Source organism: Scyliorhinus torazame, chromosome 6 (genome assembly GCF_047496885.1).
Source record: "Scyliorhinus torazame isolate Kashiwa2021f chromosome 6, sScyTor2.1, whole genome shotgun sequence".
Taxonomy (NCBI): domain Eukaryota; kingdom Metazoa; phylum Chordata; class Chondrichthyes; order Carcharhiniformes; family Scyliorhinidae; genus Scyliorhinus; species Scyliorhinus torazame.
This window is the reverse complement of record NC_092712.1, coordinates 277168205-277194230: the sequence shown is the minus strand read 5'-3', so window position 1 is coordinate 277194230 and position 26026 is coordinate 277168205. Positions and strand designations below refer to the sequence as shown.

At 46.1% G+C, this 26026-nt stretch overlaps 1 protein-coding gene and 1 long non-coding RNA gene across 3 annotated transcripts in view; one reads left to right on the top strand and one right to left on the bottom strand.

Moving 5' to 3' along the window:
- Positions 1-1685: 1685 nt before the first annotated feature.
- Positions 1686-25835, bottom strand: LOC140425445 (uncharacterized). The gene is made up of 2 exons (XR_011947867.1): positions 25675-25835; positions 1686-2029 (listed from the first exon to the last, which is right to left on the bottom strand). It is a non-coding gene; the product is annotated as an uncharacterized lncRNA (long non-coding RNA).
- tdp2b (tyrosyl-DNA phosphodiesterase 2b) overlaps positions 25237-26026 on the top strand; it is a 40181-nt gene continuing 39391 nt past the window's right edge. The window contains exon 1 of one of the 2 annotated variants that reach the window (XM_072509723.1): positions 25237-25495. In XM_072509723.1, coding sequence (XP_072365824.1) covers positions 25271-25495 — 225 coding nt within the window. In that variant the 5' untranslated portion in view covers positions 25237-25270. The remainder of the gene's footprint in view (positions 25496-26026) is intronic. The other variant, XM_072509722.1, reaches the window with a different exon arrangement.

Genomic DNA, 26026 nt, shown 5'->3' with positions numbered 1-26026 from the left:
ACACATCCGAGCCATCCAGGTAAAGCAGAATAGAGAATACAACATGGTACGAGGAGTGGACAGCTTTAAATTTTAATGTACCACCTTACAACATGGTACCAGAGGTGATCTTAGAGTAGATTAGTCAGGTTTAGAGAGAAAGAATCTCCGTTCAAAGAAAAAGAGAAAAGGAAAATCTCAACCAGACTCCAGAAACAAACAGAAACATCACAGAAAGAAATACCCCACCGAAGAGTCATGGAAGGTCTGCCGTTTCCAAAGGCATTCAGCATATCGGGTAATGTAGATGTAAACTGGAAAGTTTGAATTGCACCTCTCATCCTCCAACCTTGAAACTGCCAGTGATAAGCAAAAAAACTGCTTTATTACTACTAATGGCTGGACAACAGGCTGTAGAAGTGTTTAACTCATTCCACTTTGAGAGTGAAGTTGAGAAAAATAACTTTGAACTGGTCATTAAAAAAATTGATCATTATTGTGAAAGAAATGAAAACCTGTGTCACAGACTGCAAAAGAAACAAACAATAAAGCTGGAAGATTCAATTAAAATGTCCCATGCGACTAAAGAATCTAAAAATAGAAATGCTGAAACGTTGAATCCGCAAAGTAAAAACAATTTTGCCTCCATGAAAGCTCTGGCACAGTTAAAAATTCATTGCGTTGAAAAAGACCAATCTGCGCAAGCGCACCCAAAAAAACGCGCGTTTCGGATTCTGAATGTTCTGCCCATGTGCAGTTCGCACGTTGAAAAAAGACGCAATTCGGAATTTGACCGTTCTGCGCATGCGCACATGAAAAAAGAACGCGCTCTGGATGAAGATCGTTTTGCACATGCGCAATGCATGTTTACTTGTGACATCACAGATGCGATGGCGTCAGAACGTTGTGAACACGCCCACTTAAAGAAAAACTGCCCAGAAATCGAAGAAACAAGTTTAAAAGACACAAAACAGAGGTTTATTACCTCGCAGGGCAGAACATTGCCTGAATTTGAACAAACAGCTGAAGAAGACCTTTGCAGCACCATGGAACAAAATGTTTGCAGCATGCAACAAGAAGAAAATGTTAACAAATCTAACACTAAAGAAGATAAATCCTACATCGAAGAATATTACTCGGGCAGCACGGTAGCATTGTGGATAGCACAATTGCTTCACAGCTCCAGGTTCCCAGGTTCGATTCCGGCTTGGGTCACTGGCTGTGCGGAGTCTGCACATCCTCCCCGTGTGTGCGTGGGTTTCCTCCGGGTGCTCCGGTTTCCTCCCACAGTCCAAAGATGTGCAGGTTAGGTGGATTGGCCATGATAAATTGCCCTTAGCGTCCAAAATTGCCCTTAGTGTTGGGTGGGGTTACTGGGTTGTGGGGATAGGGTGGAGGTGTTGACCTTGGGTAGGGTGCTCTTTCCGAGGGCCGGTGCAGACTCGATGGGCCGAATGGCCTCCTTCTGCACTGTAAATTCTATTCTATTCTATTACTCAGATATGGCAGAGATATTCGGGTTCAATGATTATTCTGTTAGCAACAAGATTGAAAATCTAAATCTAAATGAATCCAATACATTGATGGAATTGCATAATGTTGTTACATTGGATAGCAGTAACCTGGCAAATGAACAACCAGCAATGAAAGACTCCAGAGAGAGAGCAATGAAAGATTCCAGAGAGAGCAATAAAAGAAGAAGACTATGATGGTCTGTCTAGTTTATTTGATCAACAAAAAGAAGACTATGAAGATCTATCCACTGTATTTGCGAATAGTGACAAAGTGATCACAAGTAGCATACAAGCTGTGCAAGCCAAAAGCGAGACTGACAGATCTCAGCTGGACTGTACAACAAAAGATGACAATCAGAGTGCAACAATGAATGAATCAATTGAGAACACATCAATTGTGAACAACCTACAATAAGATGACATCTTGGAGAAGTTGACTCCAAAAGAAGAGCACCAAGAGATCAAAGATAAATCAGATCATCCAGAAGGGACTGATGTCACAAAGCTCAACGATGCATCAGATCTTCCACTTGAACCTGAAATCATAAAGTGCAGCAAAACATCAGATAATATAAAGGACACTGCTACTAAAAAGTTTGAAAATGAATCAAGGGCATGCCCGGTGCTTAAAGAATTCTGGCAGGGGTTTGCGAGGGTGATGTCCAGGATTTTGGACACTTGGGTGAAGGCGAGTGCAACAGTAGCGATATTTGGGGTGTCAGAGGATCCGGGAGTGCAGGAAGCAAAAGAGGCCGAGGTACTGGCCTTTGCCTCCCTGGTAGCCCGGAGACGGATCTTGCTAATGTGGAGGGACTCGAAACCCCTGGGTGTGGAGACCTGGGTTAGCGATATGGCGGGGTTCCTCAGCCTGGAGCGAATAAAGATCGCCTTGAGAGGGTCCTTGATGGGGTTCTCCCGGCGGTGGCAACCTTTTCTTGATTTTCTAGGGGAGCAATAAGTGTCAGCAGCAGCATCCTGGGGGGGGGAGGTCTAGGTGGGGGTACTGTTGATATAATGTGAGTTGGGTATGGAGACAAAATCCACCTTGTTCTGTTTTTAATTTAAAAACAATTCTGTTGTGTAAGTAGTTTCATTGCAAGCTTTGGGATTTGTTTATTGTTATTGTTTATTACTATCTGTATTTCTATTTTTGTTATGTAAAAACGTTCATTGGAAAACTTTAATAAAACATTTATTTAAAAAAAAAGAAAATGAATCAAATAATCCAGAAGGAACAGTTCTTGAGCACAAAAAGAGAAACTACAGAACAACAGACTGTACACAATGGTACGACCCGGAGGACAACTAAACAGCACAGTGTTATGGGCCAGGGTTTAGAGAACCCCAAAGTGTATCATGCCAAATCGAACAGTCTGCCAAATCGAACAGTCTCCTTTTAGTCTCCATCCGTAAGGTACTGCGTGTGTCCGTCTCCACCCCCAAAAATTTCAGAGCCTCTGAAAGAGCCATTGTCCACAACACACTCCCTACTTAAACTAGAATGCCACACCTGAAAAGCAACCACAATATGCTCACCCCTCGCTGTCTTTAGGTTCACTAAGCCAATCCAATAGATAGACTTTTATACCCCTCGAGCCTCCAATTTGTTATGGGCCAGTGTTTAGAGAACCCCAAAGTGTATCATGGAGTTCTGACCCACAACTTTTAGTAGATTGTGGTATGGGGAGCACACGGCCCACTCTACAGGTGTGGTTCAGCAGAAATGGAAAAGTATTTCTTGAAGCAAAACAATGTTTATTCTATGAACTCAAGTTAACCTTTTAAAACATACAGTGAACATCTCAGCAACCATTAATTTAAATACAACCCCCAAAGAATACAACACTAAGTAATCCTTTAAGCTTTCCTTTTAACATCCATAAGACTTAAAACACCTTTTACCAGAAGCACATCAGGTTACAGTCACTACTGTTATTAGTTTTAACTCACCAGGATGGATTTACAGTCTTTAGGTTACAGAGAGAGACTCTAATACACCTTCTGGCTGTAACTGCAGCTATCCAGCTCTGAAAACGAAACTAAAACACACCCTGCAGCAAACAGCCTAAAACGAAAGTAAAAAGCTGACAGACAGCCTAGCTCCACCCACACTCTGACATCACTGATAAACACCCATTTCTTAAATGGTACTCTCACATGACACCTCCCCCCAAGAAAAAAAAAGCTATCCACTTCAAGAAGGTTTCATTTTTCACCTTTTCACTCTCTAACAAATGCACACAGTAAATATACTTTTTCGTTTCAAAAAACAACGCACGCAAACAGGTATAATAATATAGTCCATTTATGTTTTTCGTTCTTCCTCCAACTGAAATTGCTTCCGTTCATCACATTCGTGACAAAGCATCGGTTTGCTCGTCCTGCCACATGTACTATTTTTAAATGAAATGGCTGGAACAATCAACTCCGGTGAAACAGCCTTGCATTGTTATTCCGGAATCGCTCCAAAAACGTCAATGGATTATGATCAGTATATATAACGGTGTCAGACGGATTGCTGGTCACATAAATGTGAAAATGTTGCAAAGCCAGCACCAAACTCAAAGTCTCCTTCTCAACCGTGGAATACTTTTTCTGGTGAGAATTCAATTTCTTTGAAAAATAACCAATAGGCCGCTCTAGCCCTTCATCGTCATCTTGTAGAAGCACCACATCTACACCCACATCACTCGCATCAACAGCCACTTTGAAGGGTTTGGTATAATTTGGGATGGCTAACACAGGAGCAGTGGTTAACACAGCCTTCAGGCCATCAAATGCCTGTTGACACTCCGCTGTCCACTGGAATTTGTTACGCTTCTTGAGCAAGTCCGTCAGTGGAGCGACCACACTGCTAAGATTCGGTACAAATTTCCGGTAAAATCCACTCATACCAAGAAATCACATTCTTTCCCGTTGTGTCGAGGATATCAGGAACTCCTGAAACAACTTTGTTAGTTAAAAATATTTTATTGAAAATTTTTGGCCAACCATCACAGTACATTGTGTATCCTTTACACAGTAATATAACAATATAAATTACAATGGCCAGTTTTATAAACAAGAAATAAATAATATATAAACAAAAACAAAAAACAAAACTAAATGGCAACTGCCTTGTCCCAGATAAATATTCTCCAAAAATATGTTTTAACAGTCCAATATACAATTATCTGTAACAACAACCTATACATATTATACTTATATATTAACATCCCTGAGAATCCCTCTGGTTCCTCCCCCCCACCCTCCCAACCCCCCCCCCCCACCCCCCCCCCCCCCCCTGGGCTGCTGCTGCTGTCTTCTTCTCTTCCATTCCCTCTATCTTTCTGTGAGGTATTCGACGAACGGTTGCCACCGCCTTGTGAACCCTTGAGCCGATCCCCTTAGGACGAACTTAATCCGTTCCAGCTTTATAAACCCTGCCATGTCATTTATCCAGGTCTCCACACCCGGGGGCTTGGCTTCCTTCCACATCAACAGTATCCTGCGCCGGGCTACTAGGGATGCAAAGGCCAAAACATCAGCCTCTCTCGCCTCCTGCACTCCCGGCTCTTCTGCAACCCCAAATATAGCCAACCCCCAGCTTGGTTCGACCTGGCCCCCACTACCTTCGAAAGCACCTTTGTCACCCCCACCCAAAACCCCTGTAGTGCCGGACATGACCAGAACATGTGGGTGTGATTCGCTGGGCTTTTCGAGCATCTCGCACACCTATCCTCTACTCCAAAAAATTTGCTAAGCCGTGTTCCAGTCATATGCGCCCTATGTAACACCTTAAATTGTATCAGGCTTAGCCTGGCACACGAGGACGATGAGTTTACCCTACTTAGGGCATCAGCCCACAGCCCCTCCTCAATCTCCTCCCTCAGCTCTTCTTCCCATTTCCCTTTCAGCTCGTCTACCATAATCTCCCCCTCGTCTCTCATCTCCCTATATATGTCTGACACCTTACCGTCCCCCACCCATGTCTTTGAGATCACTCTGTCCTGCACCTCCTGCATCGGGAGCTGCGGGAATTCCCTCACCTGTTGCCTCGTAAAAGCCCTCAGTTGCATATACCGGAATGCATTCCCTTGGGGCAACCCATATTTTTCGTCAGCGCTCCCAGACTTGCAAACGTCCCATCTACAAACATCTCTCTCAATTGTGTTACTCCTGCTCTTTGCCATGTTCCAAATCCCCCATCCATTCTCCCCGGAGCAAACCTATGATTATTTCTTATCGGGGACCACACCGAGGCTCCCGTCTTTCCCCTATGCCGTCTCCATTGCCCCCAAATTTTCAGAGTAGCCACCACCACCGGGCTTGTGGTGTATTTCCTCGGTGAGAACGGCAACGGCGCCGTCACCATGGCTTGTAGGCAAGTCCCCCTACAGGACGCCTTCTCCAATCTCTTCCACGCCGCTCCCTCCTCTTCTCCCATCCACTTACATACCATTGAGATGTTGGCGGCCCAGTAGTACTCACTCAGGCTCGGTAGCGCCAGCCCCCCCCCTATCCCTACTACGCTGCAAAAATCCCTTCCTCACTCTCGGGGTCTTCCCGGCCCACACAAAACTCATGATACTCTTCTCAATCCTTTTGAAAAAATCCTTCGTGATCACCACGGGGAGGCACTGAAACACAAAGAGGAATCTCGGGAGGACCACCATTTTAACCGCTTGTACCCTCCCTGCCAGTGACAGGGATACCATGTCCCATCTCTTGAAGTCCTCCTCCATCTGTTCCACCAACCGCGTTAAGTTTAACCTATGCAATGTACCCCAATTCTTGGCTAACTGGATCCCCAAGTAGCAAAAGTCCCTTGTTACCTTCCTCAATGGTAAGTCCTCTATTTCTCTGCTCTGCTCCCCTGGATGCACCACAAACAGCTCACTTTTCCCCTTGTTCAGCTTATATCCTGAAAATTCTCCAAACTCCCCAAGTATCCGCATTATCTCTGGCATCCCCTCCGCCGGGTCCGCCACATACACCAATAAATCGTCCGCGTAAAGAGATACCCGGTGTTCCTCTCCTCCCCTGAGTACTCCCCTCCACTTCCTGGAACCCCTCAATGCTATTGCCAGGGGCTCAATCGCCAGTGCAAACAATAATGGGGACAGAGGACATCCCTGCCTCGTCCCTCTATGGAGCCGAAAATAATCAGACCCCCGTCCATTCGTGACCACGCTCGCCATCGGGGCCCTATACAGCAGCTGTACCCATCTAATATACCCATCTCCAAAGCCAAATCTCCTCAACACCTCCCACAAATAATCCCACTCCACTCTATCAAATGCTTTCTCGGCATCCATCGCCACCACTATCTCCGCTTCCCCCTCTGGTGGGGGCATCATCATTACCCCTAGCAGCGTCCGTATATTCGTATTCAGCTGTCTCCCCTTCACAAACCCAGTTTGGTCCTCATGGACTACCCCCGGGACACAATCCTCTATCCTCCTTGCCATTACCTTGGCCAGAATCTTAGCGTCTACATTTAGGAGGGAAATAGGTCTATAGGACCCGCATTGCAGCGGGTCTTTTTCCTTCTTTAGGAGAAGCGATATCGTTGCCTCCGACATAGTCGGGGCAGCTGTCCCCTTTCCTTCGCCTCATTAAAGGTTCTCATCAGTATCGGGGCAAGCAAGTCCACATATTTCCTATAAAATTCGACTGGAAATCCATCCGGTCCCGGAGCCTTCCCCGCCTGCATACTCCTAATTCCTTTCACTACTTCCTCTATCTCGATCTGTGCTCCCAGTCCCACCCTCTCCTGCTCCTCCACCTTAGGAAATTCCAGCCGGTCCAGGAAGCACATCATTCTCTCCTTCCCATCCGGGGGCCGAGCTTCGTATAATCTTTTATAGAATGCCTTGAACACTCCATTCACTCTCTCCGCTCCCCGCTCTATCTCTCCTTCCTCATCCCTCACTCCGCCTATTTCCCTTGCTGCTCCTCTTTTCCTCAATTGATGGGCCAGCAACCTGCTCGCCTTCTCCCCATACTCATACTGTACACCCTGTGCCTTCCTCCACTGTGCTTCTGCAGTACCCGTTGTCAGCAAGTCAAATTCTATGTGTAACCTTTGCCTTTCCCTGTACAGTCCCTCCTCCGGTGCCTCCGCATATTGCCTGTCCACCCTCAGAAGTTCTTGCAGCAACCACTCCCGTTCCCTACTCTCCTGCTTTCCTTTATGTGCCCTTATTGATATCAGCTCCCCTCTAACCACTGCCTTCAGCGCCTCCCAGACCACTCCCACCTGGACCTCCCCGTTATCATTGAGTTCCAAGTATTTTTCAATGCACCCCCTCACCCTTAGACACACCCCCTCATCTGCCATTAGTCCCATGTCCATTCTCCAGGGTGGACGCCCTTCTGTTTCCTCCCCTATCTCCAAGTCTACCCAATGTGGAGCGCGATCCGAAATGGCTATAGCCGTATACTCCGTCACCCTCACCTTCGGGATCAACGCCCTTCCCAAAACAAAAAAGTCTATTCGCGAATAAACTTTGTGGACATAGGAGAAAAACGAAAACTCCTTACTCCTAGGTCTGCTAAATCTCCACGGGTCTACTCCTCCCATCTGCTCCATAAAATCTTTAAGCACCTTGGCTGCAGCCGGCCTCCTTCCAGTCCTGGATCTCGACCTGTCCAGCCCTGGCTCCAGCACCGTATTAAAATCTCCCCCCATTACCAATTTTCCCACCTCTAGGTCCGGGATGCGTCCTAGCATGCGCCTCATAAAATTGGCATCATCCCAGTTCGGGGCATATACGTTTACCAAGACCACCGCCTCCCCCTGTAATTTGCCACTCACCATCACGTATCTGCCCCGCTATCCGCCACTATGGTCTTTGCCTCAAACATAACCCGCTTCCCCACTAGTATAGCCACCCCCCTGTTTTTCGCATCTAGCCCCGAATGAAACACCTGCCCCACCCATCCTTTGCGTAGTCTAACCTTGTCTATAAGTTTCAAGTGCGTCTCTTGTAACATAACCACGTCTGTGTTAAGTTTCTTAAGGTGTGCGAGTACTCGTGCCCTCTTTATCAGCCCGTTCAGCCCTCTCACATTCCACGTGATCAACCGGGTTGGGGGGCTTTTTACCCCCCCCCCCCTTGTCGATTAGCCATCCCCTTTTTCCAGCTCCTCACCCGGTTCCCACACAGCTGTGTCCCCCCCAGGCGGTGCCCCCCGCCCACCCCACCCCATTCCGGCTCCCCCCTCTCCCCAGCAGCAGCAACCCAGTAACTCCCCCCTCCCACCAGATCCCCCACTAGCGTAGTTACACCCCCCATGTTGCTCCCAGAAGTCAGCAAACTCTGGCCGACCTCGGCTTCCCCCCGTGACCTCGGCTCGCACCGTGCGACGCCCCCTCCTTCCTGCTTCCCTATTCCCGCCATGATTATCATAGCGCGGGAACAAAGCCCGCGCTTCCCTTTTGGTCCCGCCCCCCATGGCCAACGCCCCATCTCCTCCACCTCCCTTCCTCCCTCCATCACCACCTGTGGAAGAGAGAAAAGTTACCGCATCGCAGGATTAATAACATAAAACTCCTCTTTCCCCCCTTTTTTCCCCCCTCTTCGCCCCCCCATACTTGCCCCACCACTTTGTTTCAAACGTTCTTTTTTAATAACCCGCTTATTCCAGTTTTTCTTCCACAATAAACGTCCACGCCTCATCCGCCGTCTCAAAGTAGTGGTGCCTTCCTCGATATGTGACCCACAGTCTTGCCGGTTGCAGCATTCCAAATTTTATCTTCTTTTTGTGAAGCACCGCCTTGGCCCGATTAAAGCTCGCCCTCCTTCTCGCCACCTCCGCACTCCAGTCCTGATATACGCGGATCACCGCGTTCTCCCACCTACTGCTCCGAGTTTTCTTTGCCCATCTAAGGACCATCTCTTTGTCCTTAAAACGGAGGAATCTCACCACTATGGCTCTAGGAATTTCTCCTGCTCTCGGTCCTCGCGCCATCACTCGGTATTCTCCCTCCACCTCCAGCGGACCCGCCGGGGCCTCCGCTCCCATTAACGAGTGCAGCATCGTGCTCACATATGCCCCGACGTCTGCTCCTTCTGCACCTTCAGGAAGACCAAGAATCCTTAAATTATTCCTCCTCGCGTTATTCTCCAGCACCTCCAGTCTTTCCACACATCGTTTATGGTGTGCCTCGTGCATCTTCGTCTTCACCACCAGGCCCTGTATATCTTCCTCGTTCTCGGCAGCCTTTGCCTTCACGACCCGAAGCTCCCGCTCCTGGGTCTTTTGCTCATCCTTTAGCCCTTCGATTGCCTGTAATATCAGGGCCAACAGCTCCTTCTTCATTTCCTTTTTAAGTTCTTCCACGCAACATTTCAAAAATTCTTGTTGTTCAGGGCCCCATGTTAAACTGCCACCTTCCGTCGCCATCTTGGTTCTTGCTTGCCTTCCTTGCCGCTGCTCCAAAGGATCCACAGCAATCTGGCCACTTCCCTCTCCTTTTTCCATCCGTTTCCAGGGGGGATTCCCTTCTGGTTTACCGCACAGTGCTTCTAGCCGTTAAAATTGCCGTTGGGGCTCTTATTAAGAGCCCAAAAGTCCGTTCCACCGGGAGCTGCCGAAACGTGCGACTTAGCTGGTCATCGCCGCACCCGGAAGTCCAACTTTATAGTTAACCGTTAAAATGTGGCTAGTGCGTTTTTCATGCCAAATGGCATAAATTTGAATTGGTATATACCATCTGGAGTCACAAAAGCTGAAAACTCCTTTGCCCTTTCAGGTAAAGGTACCTGCCAGTAACCTTTAAGTAAATCCAGTTTGGAAATAAAAGCTGATTGTCCCACTTTCTCAATGCCATCCTCCAAACGTGAGATAGGATAAGAGTCCGTTCTTGTAACTGCATTAACCTTTCTATAGTCCACACACAACCGTTGGGTACCATCTGGTTTAGGTACCATCACTATGGGTGAGCTCCATTGGCTGCAACCCACTTCAATTATGCCATTTTTATCCATACTCTCAATCTCTTTGTTAACCTGTGCCAATTTTAAAGGGTTAAGTCTGTATGGATGGTGTTTGATTGGAACAGCATTTCCCACATCTACATCATGTATAGCCATTTTAGTACTTCCCAATTTATCTCTACAAACTTGCCCATGTGATATCAATAACTCTTTCAGGTCAGTTCATTTTTCCACTGGAAGGTAACTCAACAATTTATCCCAATTTTTAAGAGCATCCTCGTTTTTCAATTTAATTTGAGGTATGTCAAATTCACAGTCATCTGGATTTGGTTCGTCACTTTGCGTTAGAATCATTAAAACCTCCTTTTTCTCTCCTTCCCTTTCAAAGTACCTTTTAAGCATATTCACACTCTGTGAGTCTTCCTTCTATCTGGTGTTTTTACCACATAATTCACCTAACTTAATTTCCTTTCAATCTGTTAAGGTCCACAGAACCTAGCTTTTAAAGGCTCACCTACCACTGGTAACAACACTAAAACTTTATCTCCACTGGCAAAACTACTAAATTTGGATTTCTTGTCCGCTACCCGTTTCATAACATTTTGTGCAACTTTTAAATGTTGTCTAGCCAATTCACCTGCTCTATTTAATCATTCCCTAAAATTTGACTCGTAATCCAATAATGAAATTTCCGATTTCTCACTCACCAGTTTTTCCTTAATCAATTTAAGTAGTCCTCTTACCTCATGACCAAACATTAGTTCAAAAGGACTAAATTTGGTTGACTCATTAGGTGCATCCCTAATTTCAAACAGTACGAATGGAATTCCTTTATCCCAATCCTCTGGATAATCGTGACAATAAGCCCTCAACAGTGTCTTTAATGTCTGATGCCACCTTTCTAACGCACCCTGTGATTCTGGATGGTACGCAGTTGATTTAAATTGTTTTATTCCTAAGCTATACATAATTTCTTTGAATAACCTTGAAGTAAAATTTGATTCTTGATCCGATTGTATTTCTGTGGATAGTCCATATCTAGTAAAGAATTTAAGTAACTCCTCCACAATCTTTTTAGCTGTAATATTATGCACTGGAATGGCCTCTGGAAACCTAGTAAAGAAAGAAAGAAAATTACAGCACAGGAACAGGCCCTTCGGCCCTCCCAGCCTGCACCGATCCAGATCCTTTATCTAAACCTGTCTTCTATTTTCCAAGGATCTACTTCCCTCTGTTCCCCACCCGTTCATATATCTGTCTAGATGCATCTTAAATGATGCTATCGTGCCCGCCTCTACCACCTCCGCTGGCAAAGCGTTCCAGGCACCCACCACCCTCTGCGTAAAAAACTTTCCACACACAGCTCCCTTAAACTTTCCCCCTCTCATCTTGAAATCATGACCCCTTGTCTTGACACCCCCACTCTTGGAAAAAGCTTGTTGCTATCCACCCTGTCCATACCTCTCATAAATTTGTAGACCTCAATCAGGTCCCCCCTCAACCTCCGTCTTTCCAACGAAAACAATCCTAATCTACTCAACCTTTCTTCATAGCTAACACCCTCCATACCAGGCAACATCCTGGTGAACCTCCTCTGCACCCTCTCTAAAGCATCCACATCCTTCTGGTAATGTGGCGACCAGAACGGCACGCAGTATTCCAAATGTGGCCTAACCAAAGTCCTATACAACTGTCACATGACCTGCCGGCTCTTGTACTCAATACCCCGTCCGATGAAGGCAAGCATGCTGTATGCCTTCTTGACCACTCTATCGACCTGCGTTGCCATCTTCAGGGTACAATAGACCTGAACTCCCAGATCTCTCTGTACATCAATTTTCTCCAGGACTCTTCCATTGACCGTATAGTCTGCTCTTGAATTAGATCTTCCAAAATGCATCACGTCGCATTTGCCTGCATTGAACTCCATCTGCCATTTCTCTGCCCAACTCTCCAATCTATCTATATTTTGCTGTATTCTATGACACTCCTCCTCGCTAACTGCAACTCCACCAATCTTAGTATCATCTGCAAACTTGCTAATCAGACCACCTATACCTTCGTCCAGATCATATGTATATCATAAACAACAGTGGTCCGAGCACGGATCCCTGTGGAACACCACTAGTCACCTTTCTCCATTTTGAGACACTCCCTTCCACCACTACTCTCTTTCTCATGTTGCCCAGCCAGTTCTTTATCCATCTAGCTAGTACACCCTGAACTCCATACAACTTCACTTTTTCCATCAACCTGCCATGGGAAACCTTATCAAACGCCTTACTGAAATCCATGTATATGACATCTGCAGCCCTTCCCTCATCAATTAACTTTGTCACTTCCTCAAAGAATTATATTAGGTTTGTAAGACATGACTTTCCCTGCACAAAATGCATGCTGCCTATCACTGATAAGTCTATTTTCTTCCAAATGTGAATAGATCCTATCCTTCAGTATCTTCTCCACCAGTTTGCCTACCACTGACGTCAAGCTCACAGGTCTATAATTCCCTGGATTATCCCTGCTACCCTTCTTAAACAAAGGGACAACATTAGCAATTCACCTTGGACAGGATGGATAGCAATTAACCATTTATCAATGCTCAAGGATGCTGCAAAGATATCTGTTAAGGCCCCAGCTATTTTGTCCCTCGCTTCCCTCAGTAACCTGGGATAGATCCCATCCGGACCTGGGGACTTGTCTACCTTAATGCCTTTTAGAATACCCAAATCTTCCCCCTTCTTTATGCCGATTTGACCTAGAGTATTTAAACATCCATCCCTAGCCTCAACATCCGTCATGTCCCTCTCCTTGGTGAATACCGATGCAAAGTACTCATTAGGAATCTCACCCATTTCCTCTGACTCCACGCATAAATTCCCTCTTTTGTCTTTGAGTGGGCCAATCCTTTCTCTAGTTACCCTCTTGCTCCTTATATACGAATAGAAGGCTTTGGGATTTTCCTTAACCCTGTTAGCCAAAGATATTTCATGACCCCTTTTATCCCTCTTTATTGCACGTTTGAGATTTGTCCTACTTTCCCGATATTCCTCCAAAGCTTCATCAGTTTTAAATCGCCTAGATCTTATGTATGCTTCCTTTTTCATCTTAGTTAGTCTCACAATTCCACCCATCAACCATGGTTCCCTAATCTTACCATTTCTATCCCTCATTTTCACAGGGACATGTCTGTCCTGCACTCTAATCAACCTTTCCTTAAAAGACTCCCACATTTCAAATGTGGATTTACCCTTAAACAGCTGCTCCCAATCCACATTCCCTAGCTCCTGCCGAATTTTGTTATACTTGGCCTTAGTAGACACATCCATTATAGTCGAAAGATATTGATTCCCACCTTTTGTTTTCGGAAGCGGTCCTATGCAATCAATTAGGACCCTTGTAAAAGGTTCGTCAAATGCTGGAATGGGTATTAAGGGCACTGGTTTTATCACTGCTTGAGGTTTCCCTATCACTTGACATGTGTGACATGACTGACAAAATTTAACTACATCTTCATGTAGTCCAGGCCAATAAAAATGTTTCTGGATTTTAGCTTGAGTTTTCCTTATTCCCAAATGACCTCCCACTGGTACCTCATGTGCAACTTGCAACACCTCCTTTCTATACCCTACCAGCAATACTACTTGATGATCTTCTGCCCACTTTTCATCTGCCTGCATATGTAAAGGTCTCCATTTTCTCATCAAGCCATTACTTTTACGATAATAACACTCTGGTATACACTCAGATTCCTCTTCTGTGTCTGCTTTCTGATACATCCATTTTATTTCTACATCTTTCTGTTGTAACTCTGCCAATTTTCCTGAACTAAAAATATCCGCCTCATCCTCCACCTGTTCTTGTTCTTTTTCAACCATCTGATCAAAAATCGTTTCTGATAATTGCACTTCAATGTCATCTTCACTCTTTGATTCTTATCTTCACTCTTCACTCTTACCTTAACCCGTGACTTTGCGACTTTGTTACTACACAATCCGGAAAAATCCCAGGATATTCGTCCTTCAACACTTCAGTTGTCTGATTGTCAACTGGCTTACCAACCACAGTAGGCATCATTCCCACCTGCGATCCAGCTATATCATTACCCAAGATAAACTGTATTCCTGGACAAGATAGTTTCTATATTACTCTTACTACCACTTCACCACTCTTCGCTGGACTTTCCAACCATACATTATATAATGGAACACTATTCCTCTCACCCTGAATTCCACATATTACCACCTTTTCTGGCAACATTCTTCCCAAACTACAGAACTCCTCATCTCTTACCATTAAAGATTGACTGGCCCCCATATCTCTTAAAATTGTGACTTCTTTACCTACTTCTCCTGATACACATGAGTAAACTTTACCCACACAAGTAAATTCTTTAAAGAGATCTGGCACCTTCTTATCAATCACCTCTTGATCAGGCTGTACAATCTTTTGCATCTCCTTTGCTTCACTTGGGCTTTCCTTTACCACTTTAACAAACTCCACTGTCTTATCCTGTTTTACCACATCAGCCTTCCCAGTGCTTTTCTTCAACCACCAACACTGTGACTTTACATGGCCTAGTTTATTACAGTGAAAACATTTGAAATTTTTCATTTCTTTTCCACCGTCCTGGATTTCTTTTTTAATCTGAAGTACACACTCCTTATTATCTCCCATCAGACCACCTTTACCTTTACCACTTGAGTATTTCTCATGTCCCCAGTTTCTAGCCCTCACCGGCTGAAACTGATGTCGGAAACCAAGCTTTGATTTATGAACAAATTCATAATTATCTGCCATTTCTGCTGCTAATCTCGCAGTTTTAACCCTCTGCTCTTGCACATGAATTCTCACTACATCAGGAATTGAACTTTTAAACTCCTCCAAAAGTATAATTTCTCTGAGAGCTTCATACTTTTGGTCCATTTTCAAAGCCCTTCGCCACCTATCAAAATTACTCTGTTTGATCCTTTCAAACTCCATGTATGTTTGACCAATTTCTTTCCTCAAATTTCTAAACCTTTGTTTGTAGGCTTCAGGCACTAGTTCATATGCACCTAAGATGGATTTTTTTACCTCCTCATATGTCTCAGATACCTCCTCCGGTAGTGATGCAAACACTTCACTAGCCCTACCTCTCAGCTTTGTTTGAATCAGTAATACCCACATGTCCTGTGGCCATTTCATTTGTTTAGCCACCTTCTCAAATGAAATGAAAAAGGCTTCTACCTCCTTCTCGTCAAACCTTGGCAATGCTTGGACATATTTAAAAAGATTCCCACCAAGACTTCGACTTTGACGCTCTTTCTCACTATCCTCATCACTATCAACCAACTGTACGTTTCCCTTTACGCCTGCCAGTTTTAACTGACTGTCATGTTTCATGGCCATTTTCTGAAGTTCAAACTCTCTCTCTTTATCTTTTTCCCTGATCTGTATCTCCCTTTCTCTTTCTTGTTGTTCTGCTAGGGCTATTCTTTCTGTTTTCCTTTCTTCTCTCTCTTTTTCCACTCTCTCTCTTTCTCTTTCTTTTTCCCGGTGGAGCGGGCTTTGGAAAGCACGGGGTGTTTTCCCGCGCGCGGGAAGAAAGGCGGGAAGGGGAACGAAGGAATGCATATGGATTGGGAGACTCCCACGCGGGGAGGTCAATGGAACGGCGGGGGAAGCCGGGGTCAGCAGGCGTCAGCTGACTTACGGGAGTGACATGGGGGGAGCAAAAAAGCTAGATAGGGGTCTAGCGGGGGGGGGGGGGGGGAGGGGAGGGGGGGGGGGGAAAGGGTTGCTGCTGCACTGGCCGAAAGGGAATGGGACACAGAAGAGGTGGTCGGGACGGGGGTCCCCCCTCTGGGGGACTGGAGGGTGAGGGAGGCGTGGACACGGGACTGGCCCAGAAAAGGAGATGGCTAGGCAGGGAGGGGGGGGGGGGGGACTGCCTGGGAGGGTGGATGAGCAAGAGATAACACGAGGGGTTGGGGAAACTGGCACGTACGGGTGAGGGCCAGTGTACAAAGCTGTGTAAATATATCATTTTGCCATGTATATATCTTGCTCTGCGCGATTTCTCATTTTTTTTGTTACGGGGGGGGGTTATTGTTTGTAAGGGAGAAAAATTGTGTTAAAAAACTTTCAAAATGTATTTTTTTAACAAGCCTTTTGATAGATTGTGGTATGGGGAGCACATGGCCCACTCTACAGGTGTGGTACAGCAGAAATGGAAAAGTATTTTTTAAAGCAAAACAATGTTTATTCTATGAACTCAAGTTAACCTTTTTAAAACGTACAATGAACATCTTAGCAACCATTAATTCAAATACAACCCCCAAAGAATACAACACTAAGTAATCCTTTAACTTTCCTTTTAACATCCATAAGACTTAAAACACCTTTTACCAGAAGCACACCAGGTTAAAGTCACTACTGTTATTAGTTTTAAATCACCAGGATCGATTTACAGTCTTTAGGTAACAGCGAGAGACTCTAATACACCTTCTGGCTGTGACTGCAGCGATCCAGCTCTGAAAACGAAACTAAAACACACCCTGCAGCAAACAGCCTAAAATGAAAGTAAAAAGCTGACAGACAGCCCAGCTCCACCCACACTCTGACATCACTGATAAACACCCATTTCTTAAAGGTACATTTCTTAAACACCCATTTCTTAAAGGTACTCTCACATGACAACAGTCCAATGCAATGGCAAGAAAGTGTTGAAACTTGCAGTCACATTTGACAGACCATACAGTCTGGAAAGAAATCCAGAATGCAACCGAGCAAGGAACTGCAAACAGTGTGTGAAACACAGCTACAGGTAGAGGTAGAACAAGCAAATGTGTGTGTAGACAATACAAAATTCATGCATAATGGCACCAATGCCAGGAAGAACAGGACATTGTGCAGACAAAAAGAAGTCATACCAACAATTTAAAAAAAACATTTTATTAGGTTATTTGTAATTTTTATACTAATAACAATAACAGCAACATAAACATAGTACATAAAACATTTCCATCCCTATCCCGTGCTTTGCACCCCCAATAATGAAACAATAGCCTAACCCCCGCCCTTCTAGATTTCTGCCTCGGCTGACATTTTAATTTTCTCCAAGAAAGTCGGCGAAAGGCGAAAGTCACCTCCGGACGAACCCCAACAGTAACCCTCTTAGAGCAAACTTTATTTTCTCAAGACTGAGAAACCCAGCCATGTCACTAACCTCGGTCTCTAATTTCGGGGACATTGTGTCCCTCCACATTAATAGTACCCGCTCCAGTATCCGTCTCCGGGCTACCAGGGAGGCAAAGGCCAAAACGTCAGCCTTTACAAACCCTGTGTGGTCTTCCCCTATCACCCCCGGGACACAGTCCTCTATCCTTGTGGCCAATATCTGAGCCAACAGTTTGGCGTCCACATTCAGTAGGGAGATTGGCTTGTATGTTGCTCAGGGTCCTTCTCCCATTTTAGAAACAGTGAAATCAAGGCCTGTGACATTGTTGGGGGAAAGACTCCCTTCTCCCTTGCCTCATTAAGTGTCCTCACCAGCAACGGGCCTAATATCTCCGAGAACTTCTTGTAGAATTCCATCTGGTAGTCCTCCGGCCCCGGGGCCTTGCCCGACTGCATGCCCTCCAGCCCCTCCATTGTTTCCTCAATTTCAATTGGGGCTCCCAGCCCTTCCACCAGTTCCTCCTCTACCCTCGGGAACATCAGCTGACCCAGGAACTGCCTCATCTCCTCAACCCCGATAGGGGGTTTCGACTCGTATCCTTAAACACCTCATTCACGATGATTGGGTCCAGGACCGCCTTCCCACCTCTGTTCTTTACTCTCCGTATTTCCCTGGCCGGCTCCCTTTTCCTCAGCTGGTGCGCTAACATTCTGCTTGTCTTTTCCCCATATTCGTACACCGCTCCCCTTGCCTTCCTCAGTTGTTCCACTGCCTTCCCTGTAGATAACAGCCCAAACTCCACCTGTAACCTTCGCCGCTCTTTCAGTAATCCCGCGTCCGGGGCTTCCAAATATCTCCTATCCTGTATCTCCCCAACCAACCTATCCCTCTCTGCTTGTTCCACCTTTTCTCTGGGCCCGTATCGAAATTAATTCCCTGCTGACCACTGTCTTCGGAGCTTCCCACAGTGTTGCTGCCGAGACTTCCCCCGTGTCATTAATTTGCAGATAATTCTGGATGGACTTGCTCACCCGCCCACAGACTGCCTCATCCGCTAATAGTCCCACATCCAATCTCCATAACGGACGCAGCCCTCTTTCCATACTGACCCATAGATCCACCCAATGTGGGGCATGATCCGACACTGCGATTGCCGAGTACTCGGTATCCATCACCCCCGGCAATAGAGCCCTGCTCAGGATAAGAAAGTCGATCCGAGAGTATACCTTGTGGACATGGGAGAAAAAAGAAAATTCCTTTGCTCTTGGCCATCCAAACCTCCATGGGTCTACCCCCCATCTGCTCCATAAACCCCTTTAGTTCCTTCGCCACGGTGGTACCCTCCCTGTCCTAGATTTTGACCGGTCCAATCCTGAATCAATGGCTGTGTTGAAATCTCCCCCCATGATCAAATTATGCGACTCTAGGTCTGGGATCTTACCGAACACCCACCTCATAAATTCCACATCATACCAGTTTGGAGCATATACGTTCACAAGTACCACCTGCATCCCCTCAAGCCTCCCACTCACCATTATGTACCTGCCCCCCATATCTGCCACGATTCTCCCTGCCTCAAATGCTACCCGTTTGTTAATCAGGATCGCAGTCTCCCTGGTCATGGAGTCCAGCCCTGAATGGAATACCTGCCCAACCCACCCTTCCTAAATCAGGTCTGATCTATAACCTTTAGGTGTGTCTCATGTAACATTGCCACGTCCGCTTTCAAGCCCCTCAGATGCGCAGACACGCGAGCCCTCTTAACCGGCCCGTTTAGCCCGCTGACGTTCCAAGTAATCAGCGTAGTTGGGTGGGGGGAGGGGGGTACCTGCCCCCCAACCCCCCGGCTGCCGACTAGCCAGAACCCTTCTTAGGCCAGCCTCCAGCTTGCGTCCCTCGCCCCCTCGAGCCCGCCCTCGGGCATCCGCCGTCCTCGACCTCCCACTTGTCCCCTAGTAACAGTTCCTCCCCTGTCAGCAGAGCAGCTTCTCCCTCCCTCCCCCCTAGTAACAGCACCAAAAACCCAACGCTCCATATCAAACTCATCACCTGCTTGCCCCCCATTGTGCTTCCGTGAGTTAGCTACCCGAGCTAACCTAGTAGCTCCCGCCATGGCGCCTGACATCTTATCTCCCCATTATTCTCTCCCCCCCCTCCCTGGCTTGGACATACATATTCAAAGCAACACAGTTCCCAGTAAACAAACAGTAGAAGAAATCCCACCACCCAGCTCCCAATAGAACGAGGTTAACTTTAGAAACAGAAGTAACCCCTTGTTACATAGAGCACTGCATATTCAGAATAGCACAAAAGTGATTTTCACCAAATCACCACCACAGTGCCCTCCCCCAAGGTTCAGTATCTTTAGTCCCCAGCTAGTCTTTTGTCTTTGATAAAATTCATTACTTTGTCTGGTGATTCAAAGTAAAGTTCCTGATCCTCAAACGTCCCCAAAGACATGCTGGATACAGCATCCTGAACTTCAGCCACTTCTTGAAGAGGGCCGATTTTGCCCGATTACATCTGGCTCGCCTTTTGGCCAGATCCGCGCTCAGGTCCTGGTGGATGCGCAACTCACAGTTTTCCCACTTGCTGCTCCGTACCTGCTTGGCCCACTGCAAAATCTGTTCATTGTCCAGGAGCCAGTGCATTCGCACCACCATCACCCTCGGCGGTTAATTCGCTCGCGGCTTCCTCGCAAGCGCTCGATGTGCTCTATCCACTTCCAGGGGTTGAGTAAACGCCCCATCTCCCATCAACTTTTCCAGCATACATGCCACCTATGCCCTCAGGGAGGCCGACGATCCTCAGATTTTGTCTCCTGGACCTGTACTCCAAGTCGGCCAGCTTCTCCTGTAATCTTTTCTGGTGGTCCATCATCAGCCCCACCTCGGCCTCCAGCACGGTTATATATTCCTCATGCTCGGATACCTTTTCTCCACCTTGTGAATCGCCCGCTCGTGGGTTTCTAGACCCTGCCCCACCCGATCAATCGATGACTTAACCGGGTTCAGCGTGTCTTTCTTTAGCTTGGAGAAAAGAAACTTCAAAGAACTTCACCAGCTGTACCGTCGACCACTGTGCCACCTCCCCAGGGTCCTGCGTCTCCGCCATGCTTTCCTGCGCTGCCGGCTCTATCCGCGTCTTCCTTACATAAGAACTAGGAGCAGGAATAGGCCAACTGGCCCTTCGAGCCTGCTCCGCCATTCAATGAGATCATGGCTGATCTTTTGTGGACTCAGCTCCACTTTCCGGCCCGAACACCATAACCCTTAATCCCTTTATTTTTCAAAAATCTATCTATCTTTATATTAAAAACATTTAATGAAGGAGCCTCAACTTCTTCACTGGGCAAGGAATTCCATAGATTCACAACCCTTTGGGTGAAGAAGTTCCTCCTAAACTCAGTCCTAAATCTACTTCCCCTTATTTTGAGGCTATGCCCCCTAGTTCTGCTTTCACCCGCCAGTGGAAACAACCTGCCCGCATCTATCCTATCTATTCCCTTCATAATTTTATATGTTTCTATAAGATCCCCCCTCATCCTTCTAAATTCCAATGAGTACAGTCCCAGTCTACTCAACCTCTCCTCGTAATCCAACCCCTTCAGCACTGGGATTAACCTAGTGAATCTCCTCTGCACACCCTCCAGCGCCAGTATGTCCTTTCTCAGGTAAGGAGACCAAAACTGAACACAATACTCCAGGTGTGGCCTCACTAACACCTTATACAATTGCAGCATAACCTCCCTAGTCTTAAACTCCATCCCTCTAGCAATGAAGGACAACATTCCATTTGCCTTCTTAATCACCTGTTGCACTTGTAAACCAACTTTTTGCGACTCATGCACTAGCACACCCAGGTCTCTCTGCACAGCAGCATGTTTTAATATTTTAGCATTTAAATAATAATCCCTTTTGCTGTTATTCCTACCAAAATGGATAACCTCACATCTGTCAACATTGTATTCCATCTGCCAGACCCTAGCCCATTCACTTAACCTATCCAAATCCCTCTGCCGACTTCCAGTATCCTCTGCACCTTTTGCTTTACCACTCATCTTAGTGTCGTCTGCAAACTTGGACACATTGCTCTTGGTCCCCAACTCCAAATCATCTATGTAAATTGTGAACAATTGTGGGTCCAACACTGATCCCTGAGGGACACCACTAGCTACTGATTACCAACCAGAGAAACACCCATTAATCCCCACTCTTTGCTTTCTATTAATTAATCAATCCTCTATCCATGCTACTACTTTACCCTTAATGCCATGCATCTTTATCTCATGCAGCAACCTTTTGTGTGGCATCTTGTCAAAGGCTTTCTGGAAATCCAGATATACCACATCCATTGGCTCCCCGTTATCTACCGCACTGGTAATGTCCTCAAAAAATTCCACTAAATTAGTTATGCACGACCTGCCCTTTATGACGCATGTTGCGTCTGCCCAATGGGACAATTTCCATCCAGATGCCTCGCTATTTCTTCCTTGCTGATAGATTCCAGCATCTTCCCTACTACAGAAGTTAAGCTCCTTTTTTAAACAGTGGTGTCACGTTTGCTAATTTCCAATCCGCCGGGACCACCCCAGATTCTAGTGAATTTTGGTAAATTACCACTAGTGCATTTGCAATTTCCCTAGCCATCTCTTTTAGCACTCTGGGATGCATTCCATCAGGGCCAGGAGACTTGTCTACCTTTAGCCCCATTAGCTTGCCCATCACTACCTCCTTAGTGATAACAATCATCTCAAGGTCCTCACCTGTCATAGCCTCATTTCTATCAGTCACTGGCATGTTATTTGTGTCTTCCACTGTGAAGACTGACCCAAAAAACCTGTTCAGTTCCTCAGCCATTTCTTCATCTCCCATTATTAAATCTCCCTTCTCATCCTCTAAAGGACCAATATTTACCTTCGCCACTCTTTTTTGTTTTATAAATTTGTAGAAACTTTTACTATCTGTTTTTATATTCTGAGCAAGTTTACTCTCATAATCTATCTTACTCTTCTTTATAGCTTTTTTAGTAGCTTTCTGTTGCCCCCTAAAGATTTCCCAGTCCTCTAGTCTCCCACTAATCTTTGCCACTTTGTATGCTTTTTCCTTCAATTTGATACTCTCCATTATTTCTCTAGATATCCACGGTCGATTTTCCCTCTTTCTACCATCCTTCCTTTTTGTTGGTATAAATCTTTGCTGAGCACTGTGAAAAATCGCTTGGAAGGTTCTCCACTGTTCCTCAACTGTTTCACCATAAAGTCTTTGCTCCCAGTCTACTTTAGCTAGTTCTTCTCTCATCCCATTGTAATCTCCTTTGTTTAAGCACAAAACACTAGTGTTTGATTTTACCTTCTCACCCTCCATCTGTATTTTAAATTCCACCATATTGTGATCGCTCCTTCCGAGAGGATCCCTAACTATGAGATCATTAATCAATCCTGTCTCATTACAGAGGACCAGATCTAGGACCGCTTGTTCCCTCGTAGGTTCCATTACATATTGTTCTTGGAAACTATCGCGGATACATTCTATAAACTCCTCCTCAAGGCTGCCTTGACCGACCTGGTTAAACCAATCGACATGTGGATTAAAATCCCCCATGATAACTGCTGTACCATTTCTACATGCATCAGTTATTTCTTTGTTTATTGCCTGCCCCACCATTATGTTACTATTTGGTGGCCTATGGACTATTCCTATCAGTGACTTTTTTGCCTTACTATTCCTGATTTCCACCCAAATGGATTCAACCTTATCCTCCATAGCACCGATGTCATCCCTTACTATTGCCCGGATGTCATCCTTAAATAACAGACCTACACCACCTCCCTTACCATCCACTCTGTCCTTCTGAATAGTTTGATACCCTCGGATATTTAGCTCCCAGTCGTGACCATCCTTTAACCGTGTTTCAGTAATGGCCACTAAATCATAGTCATTCATGATGATTTGCGCCATCAACTCATTTACCTTATTCCGAATACTACGAGCATTCAGGTAAAGTACACTTATGGTGGCTTTTATACCTCTGTTTTGAATCTTAACACCTCGATCAGTAACCTCTCCTAAGTTATATTTCCTCTTAACCATTCTCCTAATTTTTCTTGTCGTTGACTTATTAGTGCTTCAACACACCACGAGTGAAGACTGAGTACAGACTCAATTTGTGGACTGTAAAAAAGTTTTTTTTTAAATTGTTAACTACTATACAATTTCAGTACTCAATTATATGTAGAGAACATACAATGCTTCTTACTCTGCATGTTTGTAGAAATCTCTAAACATCTTTGAAAAAAAAGGGGATGTAATGATATGTATATTGACTGGGATGTAAAGAATTAACAAGTTAATGATAATGCTTCCTACCACTAGAGGGAACCACAGAAGAGTCATATAAATATCATGTGACTCGGGATTCTGGGATTAGATTAAAAAAGAATCATAGAATCAACAGTGCTGAAGGAGGCCATTCGTGTCTGTCCTTGGAAAGAGAATCCTACTCAAGCCCACGCCTCCACCCTATCCCCATAACCCAGAAACCCCACTTAACCTTTTTGGACACTAAGGGCAATTTAGCATGGCTAATCCACCTAACCCACACATTTTTGGACTGTGGGAGGAAAGCAGAGCACCCGGAGGAAACCCACGCAGATACAGGGAGAACGTGCAGACTCCGCACAGACAGTGACCCAAGCCAGGAATTGAACCTGGGATCCTGGAGCTGTGAAGCAACAGTGCTAACCACTGTGCTACTGTGCTGCCCACTTAAGAGTTAGGAAAGAGCTGGACGAATGTGAGGCATGGAGAGCAGTTGTATACTTGAGAATTCTGTAAGTTAGAGATAACAGTTTTGTACAGTAACCTTCTAATTTAGGAATGTGATTGAATCTTAGTTAGTGTCGTGTTATTCACCCTGGGGTAACATGGACTGCAACACGATGCAGTGAAATGATCAAGTGTACACCAAACGTAGGCGTTGGTTCAATAAGATTTATTGAACTTCAGTAACGAAGCACACAGCTGCCTGTGGGTTGACTCTCTACTACTCTAAGTAAACTAACATTAACTATCTAGACCAGGCTAGCTCTGATCCACGTGTAGAAGGTTTTGAATGATTTGTACACCCTGACTGTCACTAGTTGTCACCAGTGGAAAGAGGCAGAGTGCTGATGCCTGGTGTGTTTTATAGTGGGAAGCCCCCCCCTCTGGTGTTCTGTCTGGCGATTGGTTATGTTCTGTTCTGTATGTTGATTGGCTCACCTGGGTGTCTGTCACTGCCTGCTTTTACCTCATGATATGCATATTATGACAGTTAATACTGTAATAAATGCATTGTTTTGTTTGTTAACAAAGCTTTGTGTTCTTTATTTAACACTAAGCACCTGAGCCATCCAGGTAAAGCAGAATAGAGAATACAAGAGGGCCTTCTTCTGCACTGTAGGGATTCTTTGGCTACCCACACAAATGTTGACAGAATTGGGATATTAGTCTGTGACGCCGACCCGGACGGAGAGGCAGAAAGCGGGGGCTTCGTGCTGTGCCGCAGCCTCCCCGCTAGAAGACGCTAGCGGGCGACCGGAAGCCCTGGAGGGAAATCTTGGCCCCGCCGTCTCCCCTCCTTGAGCGCAGGGGGAGGCGCACCCGCGCGGAAGTGGCTGCCGGCAGCCGGCAGCGGCGCAGACGCCCGCCATGAGTGAGCCGCAGAGAAAGAGAGCTCGGCTGAGCGGCCCGGGGGACGACGGAGCCCTTGCGGCCCAGCATGAGGGGCCGGGCGGCGAAGGCGCTCGAGCAGCGCGGGAGGAGGAGGGGAGGCGCGGACAGCGCGAGGGTCTTGGCGCCGAATTCGCTGTTGTGACCGGCGCGGATGAGGCGGTCGCTCAGTGTTACCTGGCGGACAATGACTGGCTTTTAGAAGTAGGTCAACGGAGTGCTGGAGAGTTTAACGGTGATCTCGTTCAAAATGCGGCAGCGGGGGGCCAGAAAAGAGGCTTTTTGGTCTGTTGGAAATGGGACGTTAGTTTTTAAATCAGGCGACAGGATGTGGGGAATACTGGCTGAGCTGCACCGATTGGTTCTTTAAAATTTACACTGACCACTTTCTCAGCTGGAAAAAGAAATTTCCCTCGGGATCCTGGGCGATATCTATTCCGTAATCGATATCACTTTCAATCATGTTCCCCTGATTGGTTATCACACAGCCGCTTGGGATCGAGGTTGATTTGTTCCCGCACGGAATTGCTTGATTGGATTCTGACATGGCTGACAAATCTGTCACACGATCTGTTACTTAAAAAAAAAATTTGAAGTTCCCAATTCATTTCCCCCCCCCCCCCCCCCCCATTAAGGGGCAATTTAGCGTGGCCAATCCACCTAAACTGCACATTTTTGGGTTGTAGGGGGTGTGACCCACGCAGACGGGGAGAATGTGCAAACTCCACACGGACA